This window comes from Melospiza melodia, chromosome 12 (genome assembly GCF_035770615.1).
Source record: "Melospiza melodia melodia isolate bMelMel2 chromosome 12, bMelMel2.pri, whole genome shotgun sequence".
Lineage (NCBI taxonomy): Eukaryota > Metazoa > Chordata > Aves > Passeriformes > Passerellidae > Melospiza > Melospiza melodia.
The window spans coordinates 18,135,599-18,153,767 of record NC_086205.1 but is presented as its reverse complement, the minus strand read 5'-3'; the positions used below and the strand labels follow the sequence as shown (position 1 = coordinate 18,153,767).

General features: G+C 42.4%; 1 protein-coding gene across 6 annotated transcripts in view; it reads left to right on the top strand.

Annotated features, from left to right (window-relative positions):
* LPP (LIM domain containing preferred translocation partner in lipoma) overlaps nucleotides 1-14,962 on the top strand; it is a 331,785-nt gene extending 316,823 nt beyond the window's left edge. For all 6 annotated transcript variants that reach the window (XM_063167037.1, XM_063167041.1, XM_063167039.1 and 3 more), the window contains one exon: nucleotides 116-14,962. In XM_063167037.1, coding sequence (XP_063023107.1) covers nucleotides 116-244 — 129 coding nt within the window. In that variant the 3' untranslated portion in view covers nucleotides 245-14,962. The remainder of the gene's footprint in view (nucleotides 1-115) is intronic.
* The last annotated feature ends 3,207 nt before the right edge of the window (nucleotides 14,963-18,169 follow it).

The following is an 18,169-nucleotide window of genomic DNA, read 5'->3' as shown; positions in this document are numbered from 1 at the left end:
AGGCTGGATCCTGTTACAACGTGGAGAGTGAGGAGAGTTTCTTTGACTAATAGATTCTTTGCTTAATATTGTTCTTTCTTATTTACTTTGCTCTTCCTGTTCACTTATTTCCTAGGACTGTGGTGGCCTCCTGTCTGAAGGGGACAATCAGGGCTGTTACCCTCTGGATGGGCACATCCTCTGCAAGACCTGCAACTCTGCTCGGATCCAGGCTCTGACTGCCAAGGCCAGCACTGATCTCTGAGTATCAACTGTGACCCTCCCCAGGATGCCCATTGGGAGATATTGCACAAGCTTTGCATGATTTCTTTCCAGCCTAGGGTCTGAATCTCTGTTATTGAAAAAAAGAAAAAAAAAAAAAAAAAAGAAAAAAAAAAGTAAAACTGGAAGGCCTTGGAACAAGAGGGCAGTTTGAGTGGCCATGTTCAGACTACCCATGACAGGCACCTAATTTAGACACAACTGTCCAGGAGGGCAGTGAGTGAGTCAGAGCATCTGCTCTCTGTGCAGCTGATGGAGTTAAGGGTCACAGCACCTAAGTTATCTGCCTGTATAAGGAGGTCTGAACATGGTCCTTACTATGCTTTGATTCCTGTTTCTTAAGAAGTACATGAAGGTAGAGGGTGAAAGATGGCTGAGGTAGTTATTTCTCCCAAGTTATTTTGAGAACCTGAGCAGCTCTCATTGAAGTCATGGGACTTCAATGTCTGCTGATGACTTTAATAGGATCTGTGTCACCAGCAGAAGTAGCTCCACTGTCCTAGAAGATGTGAGAGCAGAGCCAGCATTAACACAAACAGTGCAACTGCAACTGTTCTGCAGCTGAGTGTAGGTGTGATCTTGTATCCTTGGGACACAGATTGGTCATTTCTTAGGCCCTTACTTGTCTCTATTCCTTCCAGTTCAATAGTGTTTTTCTTTTACTCATGAAAGTCTACTTAGCTATTGCATAAATTTATTCAGTAGTGATGCTTCCAATTCACAATGTATGAGCAATCACAAAAGATGTGAGCTTGCACACACTACATACACCACACACTACACACAACATGCTTTTGATTTACCAGAGGCATAAGCCAGTCATGTCCCTTGAGAAGATATTTAAGGGATGTGGGGCTGAAAACACATTTCTGAAATCCCAGTGGTTAAAAAAAGATTAAAATGACTACATAGAACTGCAGTGCAAAGCGATGCTCAAAAAAATCTTACACCACTCTCTCACAGAGCCCATTCTAGTAGGGCCACTGGCAGTGTTGGTCTCTGGGTAGACATTCAAGCAATAAAGTCTTTTTCCATCTCCTGTTATTGCAGTGGGAGGATTTTCCTTCAACAGTAACAGGGATTGAATCAGGCTTTGGGATGATACACATTTCTCTGATGTTAACACATGTGATTTGTATTTTTCAGTTTAAAAAATCAGGTCTTGTTTCAACAACAGCAAAAAAATCATCATAAATACATGTTCAGTTTTCATCCTAAGAAAGCTAAAGAGGGTATTAAATCCTTCATTATGCCATTCCAGAAAGCAGGCAATTTTTTTCTTCTTCCATTTTCATCCCAGCCACTTTTAACTTGCCTCTGTGAAATCCATGGCAGTAGAGTGCTGGGCCAGCAGCAGCATTTTCATCTTCAGTCCAGAATCACTATATATCCCAAGGTAAATAAAACCTGGGCACAGATAATCCTTTTCTTTCACATGATCATGGGTTTAGGATTTCTTTGGGTTTTTTAGTTTGGTTAATTAAAAACAAATCAAAAAATTAGAAATCCATGGCATTCTGAGCAGCTATAATAGTCTTGTTCATGAAACCCATAATAACTAAGGTGCAAATTACATAGTGAGGGAGTAATTTTCATATCACTGAATTGACATTAATATCTTATTTGCAGATGTAATCAAGGAAAATACCTTTCTTTGCACTTAAATTAAGAAGTAGAACTGAAACAGTCGCAGGCTGATTGACCATAAAAATGACAAAATGTAACTTTTCAAGAGTAACTTTTCAGATCTTTTTTTTCAAGCATCCCACTGAAAAACAGTAAGAATGTGGTGCTTTCCTCTTTGTATCAGGCTTCTGTTACAGAGAATAATTATATCCACTAATGCTGAAAAGTTAGATGAGCTGAACTGATAGGAAACAAAGGAAAAATTGTGATGTGATACTGCAGCTCCTGCATATGGTGCGTTTCTTTTCAGTTTAGCACTAACCTTTCTGGAAGAGCAGTGTGATATTCAGTAGCTTCAGCTGTCTGTGGTAAATTCAAATACAGAAATACCAGTCTGAAACCTCCATTCCTTACATGGTTTATATGTTGGCAAACTTCACCAGTGTCAGGGAAGTTTCCCAAAATTCTCAGCTTGAAATGAATCCTTCTTTGTAGAAGGGTGGCATCATTGAGTAGAAGTCTTCCTTCACCACCATAGGGGCTGTGCTGAAGCAGTTTGACTTTTTATACTGGATTTCTACCCTGGCCTGCTAAAATGTTATTGCCTCAGACATAAACAGATTTTTTGGCATCCTAGCTCCCACCAGGTTCCACCTGGGCTCCTGCTCCCTGAACCGTGGCATGTAAGGTCTTTCTGAGCTCGCTTCTTGACACACAGTCCGCACCACCACCAGTCCAAAAAACCTTGCAAATACTGAGCAAATCTAGTTTGAACTAACCCTACAAAAACAGGGGAGGTCAGTGCTGGGATGCAAGCACAGGTGGTAAATGTGATGCATTTGGGTGCAGAATGAGCCATTCATTAGGCAAAAAACGTAGCTCTGATCTTCCTTACTCTTGTGAGTGTTAAATCAAGTGGTTGATGAGACTCTCAAGCTCCTGTGCCTTCCAGCAGAATGTGGCCTAGACTAAGGGCTGGAACTCAGAGCCTTTGGGCTTTTTTATGGCCGTGCCAGAGGCTGGACTGGAGCAAGTCATATGGCTCCTTGTCTTCTGCCCTCTGCATGAGAGAGCTTCTTTGCAGTTTCCCAGAGACATTATGGGGAATAAACTAGTCACAGACTAGCACAAACTAGTGATTTCTGGAGCTCTATTTTCTCTTTCCAGAAAAGTTTGCTGGTATGTAGGCCTGGGATTCCAGCCCATTGCAATGCACGCGGCCAGCCAGGAGATCCAGCTCTGAATCCTCTCTGTTATGAGAGTGCTGTGGTGAGTTGGGCTGGCATGCAGGGAGGTGAGAGCCAAACTTTTCAAGCATTAAATACTTCATGGATGAAATATGATTGACAAAGATTGAACAGTGTTGATGTTTGAGGTGCTGTGGCTGGTTTCTAGACCTGACACATCTGTGCAAAGGTACTATGATGGGGGTTTTTTCATCCCTAGACACCAAAACCATCTGCCCGTTGGAAGGAGGGAGTGTCTAAAACCCTCTTCTTTATTCTGTGTGGTTTTGTTTTCCAAAATTGCTATAAATATATTTGAAAGATATTGTATCACAGAGGCTCTCATCACCCACATGTATATGGAAATCTCCCTGCTGATGCTTCAGGATTTAATAAGAAATGCTGGTGGGATTTATCTCAATTGCACTGCAATTAAGAACCACTGGGATATGGCTTCATCACAATATTTATCACATACTTATAATATATCATGTTTATCTGTTCCAAAGAAGGAGTCTTTTTGCCAAAGAGACATTGCTTTTTTCATTGGACCTTCCTAGCCATGACAAAAATTCACATCATCTGTGGCTGTGGTAATGTCCAAACTGTTCCTTTCAGAAAGAATTGGAAGATCACCCCAACATTACTGTTCAAGTCTGCAGTTTCTGCTTATGCTGCTTTGTCTTTGTCTAGCATTTGTTGGCAAGTCGGGCCTGATCCCATGATTTCTGTGGCCAGACAGGGCCCAGGATCAGGTTCTAATTTAGCAAAATATTTATGTCCCTGGGGTTTGTTTAAGTGCAGACTTAAAGCCATGGCGTGGTGTGACATAAGCCATTAATACCAGACTGGTTCTTTATCCCCTGATCATACAGGTTTGATCTGGGTAGGATGTGGGCACAGTTAAATTTCTGTCAAATTATCCAGAAGACAGGAAATGGCTCCTGTGTCATCCTTATGCCAACTGCAGGAGAACACCACAGCTGATCAAATGTACCATTTGGATGACAGGAGGTTGAGTTGTCAAAAGATGAGTGCTTTGTGTTGGGTGGTTGTGGCATCTTCCATATGTCACAAGTAGCCCTACAGCCAGATTTACTGTGTCTTTGAGCAATGGCTTTAAAACTCTCTACTTAAACTTTCTCCAGGAGATTGGGTTGCCTTGGTTACAGCCCAATCCTTAAGCACATCCCCAAGGCTAACACTAGTATTTTGTGAATGTGATGGTTTTATTGTCACATATTTTATTAATTGAACATTGCTTTTAAAAACAGAAATCCACACCAATTCTTTAGCCTATCAGATAACACACTTCTAATTTTGGTTTTGGGAGAGGTGTTAATATTTTAATTCTTAGATTTTTATCATGGCTGCAAAACACTTGAGTAATGACTTAATCATAGAGGTGTGGGAGTACCAAAGTGTTTGTCACTCTACATAATAGTGTTCATCCTGATAGCAGGAGTGAGGTTTTAACAAAACACAGGCCTTAAGTTGACTTTCTGCCTATCAGCAAAATGAGCCTGAGAAGAATGAAGAAAAAGTGTCTTTAAAGAAATGGTGGTTGTTAAAGAGAATATGCAACAAGTCTGAAATCTCTTTGGACCTGTTATGGCTGCTGCCTGGCTTAGGTTTGATAAATGCTGGTTCCTTTTGATTTTGGGAAAGTCTGGAAGGCAGGGGATAACAGGACCCTAGAGAAGGTTCTTGGGAGAAATCCCATGTCAAGGATAAATGTTGGATACCTGGTGCTTGAGCTGAGTGGCTCAGAAAGGGTTTGAGTTGCTGGCTGGTGTCTGATGGTGTCTGGTTCCTGCAGTGGGGTCACAGTGGTGATTTGCTGTTTGTTCAGCAGCCTGGGCGGACAACACCTCACACAGGTTCAGTGCTGCAAGCTGGGGCTCCTGGAGAGGGATGCTGAACCGTCCCACTGTGGTGAAATTCCCATGAGAAAACACCAGCAATGGTAACTGAGGGTTTGTTGTGGAAGGAGGGTAGGAACTGCTCCATAACCTAGAGGTTAGTAAAATACAGACCAAGAGAGCTGTGAGAAGACTATTTCCAGTTAGAGCTGGTTGCAATTTTTACACTAAATTATGTGATAGTAGAAGGGCAATTTTTTTAATGAGAAGTTCTCTCTTTTTGCAATGTTACCCACAACATTTTTGGGGGTTGTTTTTGCTGTTATGATTAAAATTATACTGAATTTTTATCTAAATAAATTTCAGAATTGTTAGCAAATATTTTTATTTTTCAAAGACCCATGTCTTCTTTCGCAGTTGTTTGTAGTTCTTGGGTTTCTTCTGCTGGTAAATTAAAGTTTCTGTTACAATTTTGAAAACTTTTTTTGGATAAAAATACTTCTTAAAACCAAGCAAATGTTCTTGGGAAATGGTTCGGTATTGGAAATTAAAAAAAAAGCTTTGAAACTTTTTACAAGATTTTTTTTCCTATTTTTAACTAGTTTTGCTAATTTTGAAGTCACTGTTTCCTTTGTTAGAACAATCCAAGTAATGTGACTCTTAAAATAACAGTGTTACTTCTGTTGGATTCATTTTTCTTATCCATCTTAAAGCCATGGAGTGGCTGGCTATAGGGACTGCCAGTGTCTTTTTCTGTGGCAGCTGCAATTTTCTTATTTGTACTTGGGGTCTTTTTGTCTTTGGTTTTTCCCCTGAAATTACTGAAGAATATAGGCACATTATGGCAACTGCCATGAAAATCAAGAGATACTGATTGAATTTAATCTCCTTTCTGGGCTTGGGAATGGCATTTTTCCTTCAGCATTTCTAGAAATATTACCTGTCTCCCTCAGCATTTCAGATTTGAAGTTGCAACAGTTGGTTGCCCAGCTGGCATTTGGAGCCTGAGAGAGAACAGACTTTAGACATGTGAAATTATAACATTCATCCAGCATCTGAAAATCTAAGAGAAAAAGCACAGCCTCAGTAAGTTTCCTGGTGGACACTGAGGAGCAGCTCTCACTTCAGCCTGGAAATTTTCTGCTGTGGTCTCAAAAAAGCTAAGTTGCACCCTTGCAGAGCAGTCTGGCATACACACACATGTCAGGTGTTTGTGGGGCTGTAACTGAGCAGAAATCCAGGCTGCAGTATTGACTGTTGCTACTTGCAGTGCACTGGGCTTCACTCCTGACTACGTGTCCCTGGTCCCTTTGGCTTCATGTAACATGTGGAAGCACTGGGTTTATCACGGGTAGCAAGAGCATCCAGTTAAAACCTTTTTCTTTTTTTTTTCTTTTTTTTTAAATTTTGCTATTTGTCCAGTATTGTTATCCTACTTAGATGTTTTAGAAAATGAGGAAGGAGACAGAAGCCCCAGTGGTGGCATTACCTTTACATTTCCAGGGGTTAGAGTCCCTCCCCAGCAACATCACACTTGGGGTGCCTCTGCTTTCCTGCCTCTGCCTCCCCTTGTCCACAAGCCTCTCTTACCCACTTTTTCCATGTCCTCAGTGTGCACTCGTCTTTGCAGTAAAGATGGTTTCTTACTTACTTCACCGAGGTATTGTGAGTCTTAGCTAGTAGTTGTAAAAACTTGTTCAGATCTTTAATCAAGTAGTTTCGTGCATCCTTAGTATCAGTGGCCTGCCATATGGATATCAAAGAAAATTGTTATAATTATTGCTTTTGAAATGATTATGAAATTGTGCCTTACTTTTTCAGTCATATTTAACCATGTAATTTAGAACCGCATGATTGCAGGGATTTACCATGAAGAAATATGTTTGAAGGATAGTTTGTTTTTTAAATATTTTTTTCCTCAAAAATGATTTTATTAGCTTTTCCTCTTTTATTTTTTTTCCTCCAGTTATATTCCTTTAATATGTTTGTGTAAAAGGGCAGCCAGAATTTGCATTCATGAGAGACAGAAGATTTTATTTGGTCTTGTATGTAGAGCTTTCATTTTCTTTTATGTTCCTTCAGGAAAATTCCTCTCTCCCCAATTACTCATACTGAGATGTCTTTAAATGCAGGCTGACCAGCAAGGGTTTTTTGTTGCTGTTTAATTTAGTGTGTGGTTTGCTTTGTGGTTGTGGTTTTTATTTTAATTAACCAGATATCGGGTGCTGGGGAAGCATTGCACATTAATGCAGAACCTTAATGCTAATTTTCACAGAAAAGACAAAATTAGAGTCTTTCCCTGTCTCCAGTGCAGTTTTGTTACTGCTCTGTGTACAACACTAATATTAAGCCAGACTGTAAAAGCTAAATACTCAGAGTGACCTACTTCCATTCACCAGCAAGAATCCTTTGTCAGCTGACTCCTGTTTGTTTGTTCATTTTTAAATGTCGGATTACAGAACGAGCATCTACTAAAGATGAAAGAAAACAGTGTTTTCATGTGCAGGAAATTTGGGGTTGCAGCAACAGAACATTTTCTTTGTGAATTTGGATGTCATGGTGTTTTAAGCTCCTGCCTGGAGCCTAAATCAATTTGGCCTCTCATCCAGTTCATCTAACTGGTGCTCCTAAAAGGCTGCAGCCCTGCAAAAGCTCATGCAGCATTTTTGGCTGCCTTCCCTTGTTCCCATTTGGTACATATTTGCACAATTTAACTGAGCTTTTCTTTCTGCTGAAGGTCAGATGCAAGCGATACGAAACACTAAACTTTATAAACAAGCAAAACCATTTCAACCACAGCATTTTGGACTAGAATGGATTTTTAGGTGGCGCACTGTCTGCTGGCCTTTGGAGAGGGGATCCTGAGACTGCATTGGACTGGAACAAGAGGCAAAGCCACAAGCCTTGTTTTTTTTAATAAACTACTTACTGTAATCCAGCTACACAGTTTCAGCCTCACACTTCAGAAGAAGCTTCCAGTAGCTATGCACGTACAGGCACTTTCTCTCTTGCAGAAAGTGAAACTTTCCCAACCAGAGTAAATTTAACCTATTGCATAAGATGCTGGAAGTTGGTTGTTTTTTTATTTTCCTTGGGAGTCTCACTGTAACCTCTGTGTGCAGAGGATGAATAGCTTTTCTTTTTCCCCCTCTTTATTTTTTTTTTTCTGACAAGATTAGATGCTGCATATTGATGAGCTAGCATTTCAAAGGTCCCTGGGGCTTTGGAACATATTAAGAATCTCTGAAGTTTAATATTCACCATGTTTTAAATATTCAGAAGGAAAAATCTGCATAAAATGGCTTTTGATAAATACATTCTAGGGATTCTTTCTTTCTCTCTTACACAAGCATTGTGGGGATTGTGGCCGTGCCAGTTTTGTTCCAAAGTCTTTTTCTTCAGCGTTTCAGGATCATTTTGATCCCATTTGTATGCCCAGTACCAGTCCTGAAGTCTGTTACAGTTTCTACTGGGACTGTGAGGCAGGCAGGTGGATGTGACCAAGAAAAAGACTCAGCCGAGCATTGCATCTCCTGAATACCTGCATCAGGACTCCTCCTGATGACAGCTGGGCACATCCAGCCCTTTTCTGTGCCTGCTTCTTGTGATAGGGTTGGGATCAGCCCAGTGGTCATGCCCAGATGAGACCTTTTTGCAAAGGTGCTCTATACCAGTGGGGTTTTGAGATGGGGAAGGGCAAAATCCTGGGTGCAGGAGCAAAGCAAAGTGTCATTTGATGGGTCTCAGATCTCACAGGGCACTCTCCCCTTCCTTGGAAGTCTCTTTGGTGAGAATCTCAGCAATAAAAAAGTGCCTTTAGGAGAAGTCCTCCCCTGGGCATGCTCTGTTTCTCATGCTCTTGAAAATCTGATTCAAGCTTTAGATGAGGAGGATGAGTTGCTGGCTGCAAAGGAGCAGCTGTTTTGCTGTATTATCAACCCATGTGCCATGGTACATGCCAGGGTGTTGCAGGACAGTGCTTTGGTCCCTCTCACACCCAGCCTTGACTTTGTCACACCAGTCCCTGTCGAATCAGTGCCTGGTGTTTGTTCTCAGGACCGCTCTGGCTCAGGCCAAGGGCACCTTGTGCCTCTATGCAAAAGGTGGTGCTTTCAGGTTTTACCTTACAAATAATGCAGCCCTTGCAAACTCACCTTTCTTCTCTTATGTATTCTTGACAGAAGTAGGATTTTAAATATTTCATAGCATTCTTCTTTCTTCTTCCTTTTTGCCAGATGCCTTAAAAACATTGTCAGATTACGATCTGGGGGGGATCAGGATCAGTTTCCTTTCCTTCTTGAGTGCATGGTGTAGGTTTGCAATGAGGGTTTTGTCCTTTTTTCTTTTTTTTTTTTTTTTTTTTTTTTTGTTAGTCTTACAGAACAGATGCCTTCATTTTATGCAGAGAAAGATTGTCTATGATCAGAGCTAATCCAGGATGGCAGGATTGGACCCCCACAATGAAAGCTAGAAAAGTGATTGCAAAAGTATTCTGTTTCTCCTTATTAATTGCACAGGAAGTTTCCACCAAAGGCTCATGTAGCCCAACTGGCCTATGTAATAAGTAGCAGGGCCTGTAATTACAGTCTGTCTTCTGATCCTATCTGTGCTCTGACTTTCTAGGCACTGCAGTTCTATTTACATCTGCCCCTCTGTCACCATTTTAATTTTTGATTGGTCACTGAGGGAAGGAGAGCACGAGCCATGAGCCCTGAGAGGTGCAGTGAGTATAAACGAGGGAGTCTCCTCCCTCTCAGGTATCCACCTGATTTGGGACGAAGAGCACGAGGAACAGGAGGATTTCACCAGCCATGCAGCAGTGGAAGTGGGCTGCCTGCCAACTGGGTATCTTTCAAGACCTCAGAGTTCTTTATAGGACTGGATATTTGCACCTTTTAGAGGTCTTAAGTAGTGTTCTCTCCTGTGAGATAGTTCATCAGCATTTCTTTGCTCAGAGCTGTTCCTAAAGGATTTGACCTTTTTTCTCTGTAAGATTCAAGGTTTTATGGTTGCAAAGAGATCCTTCCCCATATGGCATGAGGAGGGAGATGGCTGTTGGCATCGAGCAGAAAGCTGTGTTACAAATCCCGGTATCAATGTGCAAAGCAAGAGTAACTTGAGTGGGAGGGGGAAGGCAGTGATTTACACGTGGTTCAGCACCAGGTTCACCAGCTCTGAGCACCAGCCAGCACAGCCTCAAGCTCCCTGGGGTGTCAGTTCTGAGACCTGCAGGAGAATAATGGGCTCCTCATGGGAATGTTTGGTGCTAGTCACTTTGCAGCAATCTCTTGTCTCTTTGGAAACATGCACTAAACTTTGGGTGAAGCTACAGAATGGTGCCCCCCAGACTTTTTCCTCAAGGCAGACTCCCAGTGTTATGTTTGATCAAGAGGAATGAAAGCCATTAGGCAAGTACAACACTCTGCAATAAAACCCATTAACAATCTACTATGGATACTTTTAATATCCATTAAACTGTTAAACAAATTGTCCCTTTTCGACAGCCTGCACTGTTATTTCATTATTTTTACCTGACTTCTGTTTAAAAAATACCCCTCAATTATTTCTTATTTTTTTGTAACTCTGCTTCTAAGAAAGTTGATGCTTTAAAGGAAAAAAAAACTTAGTTTCAAACATGGGTTTTTCAGGCCTCTAAATTAATAATTTCTACACCTGACCCAGTTCCTGCAGCTGCCAAAAAAGAAAAGAGAAAGCTATTTAAATTTCTCATAGAACCATTTATCTCTTAAAATATGCCAAGGCAATTTGAGGTGGGGGTGGAGACTCAGCTATTTATCTCAGCAGCTTGATTTTTCTCTTTATGTTTCTAACTGTCAGGGGGAAAAAACCGGTAGGAAGCTATTCTTGGGCTATTATTGATGTATTGTTTTGCCATTATGCAGGATGTCTGCTTTGCTATATACGGAAGGACATTAATAATAGCCATCTCCCCTGCCCCCACCCTCGGTTCCTCTTTGGGAAGATATGGTTTAACTGGAGCATCTGCTGTGTTCAAATTGCTGCTCCTTCCTCCCCTTCCCCCAGTTCATTCCCAAACTAGTTTTAGGAACCAGGGCTAAAGGAATAAGGATACATTATTTTTGCCATTTTTCTGCCTACTTCTGTAGTTGCTCCAGGCAAATAATTTCCATGCCCTGTACCTGTCTACCCTTTTCCTTCCCATGTATTGCCCCTGCTTTCATTTTAAGTTCATCAATGCAAAGAAAAAAAACCTTTCTTGCTCTCTTTTTCTCACAAAGGCTGGCTGGCAGAACAGGCTCAGCCACAGACCTCTGATTTGTTATTACCCAGCATTTCATATCCACAAACATCAGTTTCATTATTTCCAATTAGTAGGAAAATGTATTCCCGTTCCCATCCCTCCTAGCCCAGGTTTAAAACATTGTTATGAGACTTTAAAGGGTCCGTCTACTTGTTTAAAGGCTTGGATGGTTGTTTTATTTTTGGAAGCAGAGTGTACAGTGAACAGGAATAGTTTGATGTTTAAAAAATAGCCCCAGTTCAGCATTCCCCCGAAGTGCGGGAAGTCCTGTCTCCACAGGGCTGTGCCAGCAGCGTGACAGCCCAGAGAGCAAAGCCAGCTTGAAAAGGAAAAAGAACTGGCCTGCCCCACTTCATCTGTGAGAAGAGAGAGGTGAAAATAATAACGTGGCAAGAAAATAAAGGGCAGAATTGCTCTGATTTTTTATTTTAATGGCTGTTCCTATGTCTCCTGCTGATTTTCTTCCATAGTAGCTTTGCTTATTCAGCATTTTTTATAATCAAGACCATGTGCTTTTTCAAGGTATCATTATTTTTACTTTTCATTTGTTGAGTTGTAGTCTTGCCCTGGTCCCCATAGGATGTGGAGCCACTTTGGCTTGGGCACTGAATGAAAACAGTAGCTCCGTCTAGGAGTGCTTACCTAGAATTTGGAACCAGCAAATGCAATAAGAATATTTTCCAGTCTGATATAGAGAAGTTTTCAGAATAGGAATTCTACACAGCAGGAACGCCTTCACTGGGGGAAATGCTTACATTTCAAAATGAAAGGGAGATGGCCATTCAGTGTAGTTTCTTGTTGCTTTTATAATCTTCTTTGGTGGCATACAAGGAGAAAAATTACACCCTCTGTTCCCTAAACTAAGCCAGAACCCAGCATCTCCTCTGCAAACATTTGCTCCAGCTCCAGCTTTCCACACCGCTGCAGCATGGGAGTGAGGAAGGCCTGCTAAGGGAGCAAGGTCAGCCTCATCCTCTCCACAGCCAGTGCTGCTCCCCATGGTGAGTCTGCGTCCAGCCTAGGGCTTGATCCTGCCTTCCCAGTGAGAGTGTTTGCCAGAATCAGCTGTTTTCTCTTTGCCATTAGCTATGGGATTGTGTGCAATGATGAGGATTTGCAGGGAGGGAGGAGAAGATCCTGTTCCAATTAGGCTGCCTTTGTGCTAATGTTTCATTCAGGGCTGCATGAGATAAGAGCAGTTTGCACTGAAATGCACAGCCGGAGGTTGTAGTTTGAGTTTCAACTGTGTTGAGATGGTATCCATTGAAAATCCAAACTGGAGCTCTTTTTTGCATCTGCCAGTGCTTTACTGACAGCTCTGTGTGGGCTGGAAACCCATTTCAGTTTTGCAAATGGACATTTTGTGCCTTGTCCCTCAAGTCTGATCTAGTTCTTTGCTTTATCCACCTAAAAAGGAATATTTCTAATGTGCCTAAGTAGCTAAGCTCCTGACAAGCATCTCAGCAGAACAACCAGCAAGGTGACAAGTAGGCTATTGAGAGAGCTGCCTTTACAAAAAGTAAGTAAAGTATTCCACTTGCTTCACTGTGTGCCTTTTCAGAGACCTGCTGTGCTCCTTTATGGATGGTAGAGAGATGGGAAGTAGGAGGGTGATGGAGAAGTGAGAGGCTAATGATGAGCATCTGTTCTCCATGGGGATAAGCAAAGCAATGGCATATCCCATTAGTGCAGCTTGTCTTCCTTTGTACACCCTGTTGTCTGGTGGGCAACTGTTCTGTAGCAGAGGTACTTGGGTATATCTCCTCAAACATCTCTTCCTGATCAAAACTCCAGGGTTATTCATATTTGAAGAATTTATTCCCTTAATAATGTCTCTTATAAAATCTACATCATTCATTTTTTATATAATGCTAGAAGAGAGAAAATCTGAAGGTGAACCAAAGTGTTTGGTGCTACTGTATTAAAAAGGCTGGTATGCTCTCATTTTCAATCCCCAAAATAATGTTTTAGCAAAATTTTCCCTGCTGTGATCAGACAGGAAATGCCAGGTGTATTGGAAATGCAGTGAAGGGAAAGATTTGATGTTTTGATGCTCTGAACTGCACCACTGTGACCTGCTCTACTGTCTCTTTGGAAAGGGAGAACTGAGTATTGGTAGAGGTATGGGCAGAGTCAAGTAATGGCTGGACTTTTATAGTCTTGCTAGAAAGGATCTGCCTTGGTGAGACATCAGCTTCCTTGGTGGGCCTATACTTTTCCATGCCACAGCTTGTGTTTTAGACAGTCAGAAAGCCTGGAAAGCAGCCTCCAGTGCCTTCCCTCTAGTTAGTCAGATGAGAGACCCTGAGTACTAATTCTGCATTTATTGAAATCACTTTCCAGAAGGGAACAAACAGCAGAGGTTTGTCGTGTTTCAGAGCCCAGTCTCTCATGCTGGCTTCACCTGTGAGCAGATACAAGGGGGTCTGAACCACACATAGGTCATTCCAGAAGGATTCCTCTTGGCTACATGGAGAACCCCCTAAAGGCTGGGAGAATGATTCAGGCCTTTCAGACTGCAAGGAGGAAGTGCCCCCAGGAATGTATTTGCCTATGTAGCTGCTATGCCTTGGCCTGTCCCTGCCAGTTGCAGACCTGTGGGCTCCGAGGGCTCACCGGGGATGATCTGTACTGGATGTGCTGTAGTTCACAGTGGTTTCAGGTGGTGCTTCAACTTCAGGGTGGTTGTTGGTTTAGCCCATGAGATGGAGAAGGTTCTGTGTTGTTGCCTTTGTTGCAGTGGGGAGGCAGTGTGACTGGCCACTCTCCTCCCTGTCCAGTGTCAGCAGACAGGCTCTCAGTGGTGTGGGCAGCGTCTTCCTTTTAAATGTGAATCACTATCCTAGGGATCTGGGCAGGGGGAGGCACAAGGAAGCACTTTCTGTATGAGGAATGCTTCTGCTGCACACCCTGTGCCCTCGGATCCTAATGAAGTAACATTACTTGAGCTTTTAGGAGTGGTCTCCTGTCTGTCAGAGCTTGGGGGTATCAGAGTTTTACACCTTGCTGAGCAAAAGCACTACCCAAGTCTGTGAGGGGCCTAATCCTGCTGCCATTGGAATTTTCCCGATTCCTGTGACTTGCTGAGTGCACCTCCTGTGAGCTGCTGAGTAGCCTCCCTTGTCACTGAACCCATCAGGCCACTTGTCTCCCTCACTGACTCCTTCCACAGGGCTTTGAGGGCACTCAGGAAATGCAGTCAGCACCTTACAGGATCGATCTGCTAAGCAATAAATGAAGTTTTTTCTCTGGTAACTTGTGTGCATGAATTGAAAAATCATTTATTCCAATTTTGTTCTGAGGACAGATGCAGCATATACACATTTTCTATATTTATAAATATATATAGATATATATATTTTGTTCTCAGCTAGTTACCTCTTCTAAACTGCAATTTTCAGAGCAACCGGCATATATTTTTTATTCAACACGTAAAATGACTTTTTACAGTAAGAGAATGAAAGCTGTTTTAAGCATGTGTTTTCTGTATTTTTATTATGCATTATCCAATTATATTGAGATGTATTTTCCTCTTTGCTCTGCTCTTTCAGTTGTTATCCTTTTTATCAGTTATGCTTTTCAAATGTTTTGTAAGGGAAAATAAATATGCAAAATCACCAGATGCCTTTTTTCTTTGCAGAAAAAGTATCACAAATGCTTTTTTATTACATTTTACCAATCCAATAAACTTCTTATAAATTTCATTTTTGTTTGCTAGCGTGTGAAATTATTTTTTCAAGTTGAATGGTATTTACTTTGCTCAAGCCTCCACCTGCAATTATGCTTCATATCCTTCACCTTTTTCTCTTTTAGGTTCAAAATTTCATTGTGTGGCTCCTGAGCATAGTTCAAGAGTCTGTTTTACTGTTGAGTGAAGTAAGGATACAAAAGTGTCCTGGGAGGCTCACCCCTGTCATACTGACCATGTCTTGATGAATTTTGCACTGTTCCTAAAATTGTGTGCTTTTGCAGTAGAGAGCACTCCATCCCTAACCCATGCAGTAATCTGCAGAGTTGGGTTGTATGGGAAGGTGTCCACAAATGTTCTCAAATTTGTGTTATGATGGTGTGACAGCAGAGCCAGAGACCTTGCTCTGCAGCTGAATGGAGGAACATTATTCAAACTGTTACGGGCACAATAGAAAGAAGTGTGGTTAGCAAAGCCTATCTCTTCTAGAAACTTGTTTCTAGGCTATCATTGCGGTAAACAATCAGGATTGCTCCCATCTGCCTGGGAAATATCACTGGTCCCCACACAGGCTGAGCTCCACCTCTCCATCCAGAGAACCTGGTGCAGCACTGAATGCTCTCCCTGACAGAAATGCTTCATGTGGTGGGGAGTCCAGCGTATGCCGGTAAGCTTTTCCACAGATACATGCTAAATATCTGCACCCTGCTTATAGCCTTTGTTTTTCTCCCCTTTCTGTCTATGAACCTTTTTATGAAAGCCCTTTTCTCTTAGAAATCTCCTGCACAGTGCTGCACAGATCATCTTCAAGATGGGATTAATTTCCATGAACTTTAGCAGCCTGCAAGACAGTTATGTTGTCTAAGGTGGCCCTCCTGTCAGTGGAGAAGCTGCATCTTTTCTTTAGGTAAGCATCTGAGACAGGTTTGTTTCGTGCCTTTAAGGCTTAAATGAGATGAATATTGTCCTCCCTATTAGCAGAAGTGGTTATCATAAAAAGAATTTTTGAGAGTTATAGAAGGATCTCAATCCACACAATACAGCTAAACCCATTCCTTCCATGTAATTCCCAAGAAATCTTTATCTAGTGTGACCTTGAAAACATGGCACATGGAGATCCCACAACCTCCCCTGGCAGTCCTCTCTATGGCAGTGTTGTCTTCACCCTTAAACCGTCTCTCCTGCTGTCCAGACCAAATATTCTTGGCTGTAAATTAAATCCCATCCTTACTTTCCCACCACCAGGGAAAATGAAGGACTTCTTTAGTAGGTTATGTATTGTCAAGAGATGCTTTGTCAGCCATGGAAGGAGGCTCAGGCAGCAGCCTTCCTCCCAGCTCCTCCTCTCCTTCCCCAGGGGACCTTAGGAAGGGCCTCTGTTCTCCCTCAGGAAAGGACAAACTGCAGCTTGTTCCTCCAGGACACGGGAGGCTGACAGGCTTTGTCTTGGCAGTAAAGGGAGTGTGATGGTGTGGGCTTTCAAGTCTATTCAAACTGCTGTATAGTTTTCCAAACTCGATATTATTACTTCCTTTATAGCACAAGGTACTTTTTCCTAAACTTGTTACAATGGAAAAGTTCCAGGGATACGTTGTCCACGCACAAATCAAAATGCATTAGCAGGCCAGGGGCCAGAGGCGAGGGCCAAGGGTGGGGGAGCTATTAATTCCATAGTTTGGCACTGCTTTTTTTGCAATCAAAGGCTACCAGAATCCTTTGAAGACAATGGAAGCTTTGGGAGTGAAGCGTATCTAAAATCCAGGTGCCAATGGGAGCTGTCCCAGGACTAAGGGAGGATGAAGGCAGAGGAGACTGTTTGGCTCTTTGGTGACATTCCTGGTCAAATGAAAAGCAGTTGTACCCCTGTGTTCTCCTGGTGCAGTTGCTGTCTCCAGCTGTGGCTACTGGAGATTTAGCCACCTGGCTTTGAAGAAAGGTGGGTCTGGAATGTTTATCCTGATGTTTATCTAGGCTAACCTCCTGTATTACTTCTGTGTCAAAAAGGGAGTTTTATTTTGCTTTCTAATCAATTTTGACAAGATTTCAGAGGCTTCCTGAGCTTCTTCAGGAGTTTTCAAAGCAGAAAATAAAATTGAAAGGCTGATAAATCTGTCCCCAGTGCTGGTCTTAGCAGACAGTATTGGTGTTCTGGGAAGGGTTTGGAATAACAGTTTGGAAGGGAAAAGCCCAATGCAAGAGAGCAGCAGGGCTCCCTCTGTGAGAGATGGACACTTCCAAAGGGCCATTCCTCCAACAAAGCTTTGGCAGGTTCTTCATGGCAGGGTGAACTGCTTTCTGGAGAGGCCTCTCTCATGCCATTAACTATCAAGAGACTGAAAGATCAGACCAGACCTCTTCCTTTCAGACAACTGAAATGGAGAAGATGAATGGACAAGTGAGTGAGCCCTCTCACTGCTCCATTCCCCCCAAAATACAAGTGGCTGCACCACACAGCACTACCACGGCGGGGAAAAGAGGGAAGGTTTGGGTAGGGCTGTCAGGAGAATTGCTGCTACTGTCAGTGCCACATGCAACAACTTGCCAGGTTCTGCAAAACAAAGTGCCCCCACTCCAATGATGCCAAGGAGTTCATTTCCAGGGAGCTCCTGTGAGGAAGACTGGGAGCTCTTTGCCTCTGGTCTGCCCAACAAGGCAGTCCTGGTAATGGTGAGTCAAAGGGGGTGAAGCTTACTCTTCTAAACTGCTGAGAGTTTTTGGGAACAATGTTTTATGGATACTGAACCCGCTGAAAATACACAAGGTCAGCCCTGGAGCAGAGCAGAGACACAGGAACTGCTTTCCAAGTGTTAACCACCTCCAGTGCGGTGTTACCAGGAGGTAACCACCAGGAGTTACACAGGACACTGTTTTCCATGAGGTAAGGAAAAATAAATAAACCCAAATCATTGCCTAGCAGAATGGTCTGCTTTTTTATCTTACCATATTGTTGGTGTTGGACTGAATCTGCTGTCTTAAAGTATAAATATAAAGACGCTGCTAAATCATCACTATTTCAGCAACTAATTAAGGGGTAATGGTGGTGGTGCAGCCGTATATGAGGCAATAAACGGCTTTGGCGGCTGATTAAACACTGGCACTGAGGCATTTAATTACAGCAAAAGCCAATTACCATGTGCACATTCCGACACCACGGACATTACTCCTGTTCTGTGACGGAACAAGGAGAGGTAATAAACCATGCTATAGAGACATATAGCACAGG